Source organism: Thermothelomyces heterothallicus, assembly GCF_042370625.1.
Source record: "Thermothelomyces heterothallicus CBS 202.75 unplaced genomic scaffold P884_scaffold_8, whole genome shotgun sequence".
Classification (NCBI taxonomy): Eukaryota; Fungi; Ascomycota; class Sordariomycetes; order Sordariales; family Chaetomiaceae; genus Thermothelomyces; species Thermothelomyces heterothallicus.
Window position 1 is genome coordinate 924,900 of NW_027192569.1, and position 2,896 is coordinate 927,795.

Sequence of the window (2,896 nt, forward strand, 5' to 3'; positions counted from 1 at the left end):
GATGTGTCCGGCAATATTGGCATGTCCGGGGGTTTTGGCCCTACCTGTCGGGAGACAGGTAGTAGTTCTAAACTAATTAGTCAGCACTAACCACCGGGTATCTATACACGCGTTGCGTGTCTGCCGGGGGTGGGCTAATATTAGGTGTTGAATGTGTGCTAAGCTTCTTGCTAGCTCTTTCTGGGCGTCAAATTTGTGGGGTGGCGTGGCCTCTGGCTCTCTGCAGCCAGAGGGGACTTGGCGTTGTTTTTTCAAAGTGTGAGGGCGATAGTGTGGATTAGAATCTAAGCCGTTTTCTTTAGAACTGAGACTACCATAAGGCTGCCTAGGAGTTGGAATTAAATGATGTTTATCATATGGCAAACTGAACTGATGGGTGACCGAGACAGGTAGCCGTGCCCGTCTCACCGGCGAGTTGGGATGGGAAGAAAGTGCTGTTTGAAGGTCTTCAAGGTGCAACTATTATACTATACATTATTATCGTCGGTCTGAACCCACGCACTTTGTGCGGAGGCTCGAGTGAGACACAAACACAGGACTCGATACCGGCCCCAAGGCTTCTCCCCGACCAAGGGTTACTTAGGCGCAACTAGATTAGAGACTACAACGCTTGAAAGGAACCATGGTACTGGTACAACAAGAAGACCTGATTATCCAAGTACTACCATCACATATGTGCCCCTCACTAACTGCAGGCAGCAAGCAGTCGTTGGTTCGGACTTGTGACAACCGGAGCGGGACCTTCCCTTCTGGGGTCTCGCAAAAATGCACCCTTAGTGAGGGGAATTCGGGGCTCTTGCCAATCGCTGCATTAATGAGGAATCACTAACTTGCAGCTTGCCATCGGGTCGACCCGACACAATCAATCAATCAATCGGATATTCCCTTCCGGCAGCCCCCCATTTCTCGTTAATAACCTTAGGTAGGTGCCAGACTGTGGGCGGACTCGACCTTGTTCCCGGCACTCATCCGGTGCCGAGACATTGGCGTTTCCAATGAAGACTTCCTTCTCCTCTTCGACCTACTATTAGTATACCACTACGTCTCGATAACTTCCGCATATATCCGCTTCCCGCTCACTCATTCTGCCTTCTGTTTCGGATACTCTCTTCATCTGCCTACTACCTACGAAATGGCAAAGTCGCCGATTCCGCAAGAGATCGTCTCGGCCGATGCCGTTCCCATCCTCACCGTCGAGATGCATACGACCGGCGAGCCCACTCGAATCATCTATTCGGGCTTTCCTGAGCCCAAGGGCTCGACCTTGCTGCAGAAACTAGCCGACGTTGAGGCCAACCACGACCACGTTCGCGGAAGGCTCATGCTCGAACCGAGGGGCCACAAGGAAATGTACGGCGCCCTTCTGGTCAACGAGACCGAGCTGACGGCCACGGGCGAGGCCGACATTGGCGTGATATTCATGCATACAGCAGGGTACTCCCCCATGTGCGGCCATGCCACCATCGCCGTGAGCCGGTTCCTCGTCGACTTTGATCCCGAAACTTGCCCCGGTCTATTCCCAAAACGCAACTTCCGGCTGGACGAGGAGACAATGACTACGGCCCTCAAATTGCACTGCCCCTGTGGTGTGGTCAACGTTACTGTTCCGGTGGTGAACGGACCGTACGGGAGGCTGCAGAGCGATCCTAAGCGGCCGATCTCCTTTATCAACGTCGATTCGTATGCCACGGGCATCGATGTCGAGATACCCCTTTCAGAAGCATACAGGTGGCCGGAGTTGGGTGCTCGAACAAGCCTGACGGCAGACATCAGCTACGGTGGAGCCTTCTATTGCCTCGTCGACGTGGAACAGCTCGGCTTCAAGGACGGGTTGAAGAGCACCGATCTAGACGCCCTCAGCAGGGCTACGGCCAAGCTAAGAGACGCCCTCAAGGCCGACCCACGGTACAAAGTCTACTTTCAGCACCCGACCGAACCAGAGCTGAGCTACCTCTATGGCGTGATTGTCAGGGACCCCAAACGAGGTGTCCCCGCCGAGGGCGCTGAGGGTGCAGAGGTCGGGCTTTGCTTTTTCGGCGCCCAGCAAGTGGATCGGTCACCCTGCGGCTCGGGCAGCGCTGCGAGAAGAGCATTGGCACATGCCAAGCACGGGTGGCCGCCCGAGAAGAAGTGGACATATCATTGCTTTCTCTCCGATGCTTGCGGAGGCTTGGGCGGCTTCACTGCCTCTGTTGTTGGCAAGTCTGCCGACCAACCCAACGAACCCCCTAGAGCGGGCGAGAGAGTGCGTATCCGGGTCGAGGGTCAGGCTTTTTATACCGGATTTGCTACCTTCCTTGCCGAGGCGGCCGATGGAATCAGCGCCTCTGGGTTTGTGGCGTAGGCGAAGCTCCTAACTTGAGCAAGTAGACACAGTTGAGACTTGCTGTAGGCCATCCTGGCCCTGGTTAATGGTCAAGAGGGTAATCAGCATTTACTCCTAGGCTTAGGGAACAGCCCCGAGATGCCCAACGGCGCAACAAGGTATGCTAGCACTGCCACTCTGGTGCCCGGCCTCCTCAACCAACATGATTGGCTTCCCAACCTGCATCATTTCGCGGGAAATGCATAATAGGAGCATAGAATAACAAGTGCCACCTCTCGAGACGGCAGGCTGAGTCGAGGGGCTGCGTTCGCTCGCCTTGCACCGCCCTTATTCTCGCTTGTCTTCTTGTCCCGTCCCCCCGCATAGAGCGCCTGATCGCACTGCTCCTCAGCCATCTAACTCCGAAGTGGAAACTGTAATTTATCTTTCCGAAGGAGGACACTTCTTGAATCCGAGGGCCCCGATCAGCAATGTAGTGCTCACCAGAAACTTCGCAACCGTGTTGCTGCCGGTTTCGCCGCCATGATGACGGGACTGGAAGCTTTCGGATTGGCATGCAACATGGTCATC

The 2,896-nt window shown here is 54.9% G+C and overlaps 1 protein-coding gene across 1 annotated transcript; it reads left to right on the plus strand.

The window, feature by feature from the left end:
• The first annotated feature begins 844 nt into the window (after window positions 1–844).
• Window positions 845–2,611, plus strand: P884DRAFT_258498 (uncharacterized protein). The gene has a single exon (XM_069441241.1). The coding sequence runs from the start codon at window positions 1,133–1,135 to the stop codon at window positions 2,342–2,344; it is 1,212 nt and encodes a 403-aa protein (XP_069298591.1). The 5' UTR covers window positions 845–1,132; the 3' UTR covers window positions 2,345–2,611.
• The last annotated feature ends 285 nt before the right edge of the window (window positions 2,612–2,896 follow it).

Bases quoted from the DNA above. Each gene is read 5' to 3' on its own strand.
- P884DRAFT_258498 (XM_069441241.1), top strand. From the start codon at position 1,133: ATGGCAAAGTCGCCGATTCCGCAAGAGATCGTCTCGGCCGATGCCGTT.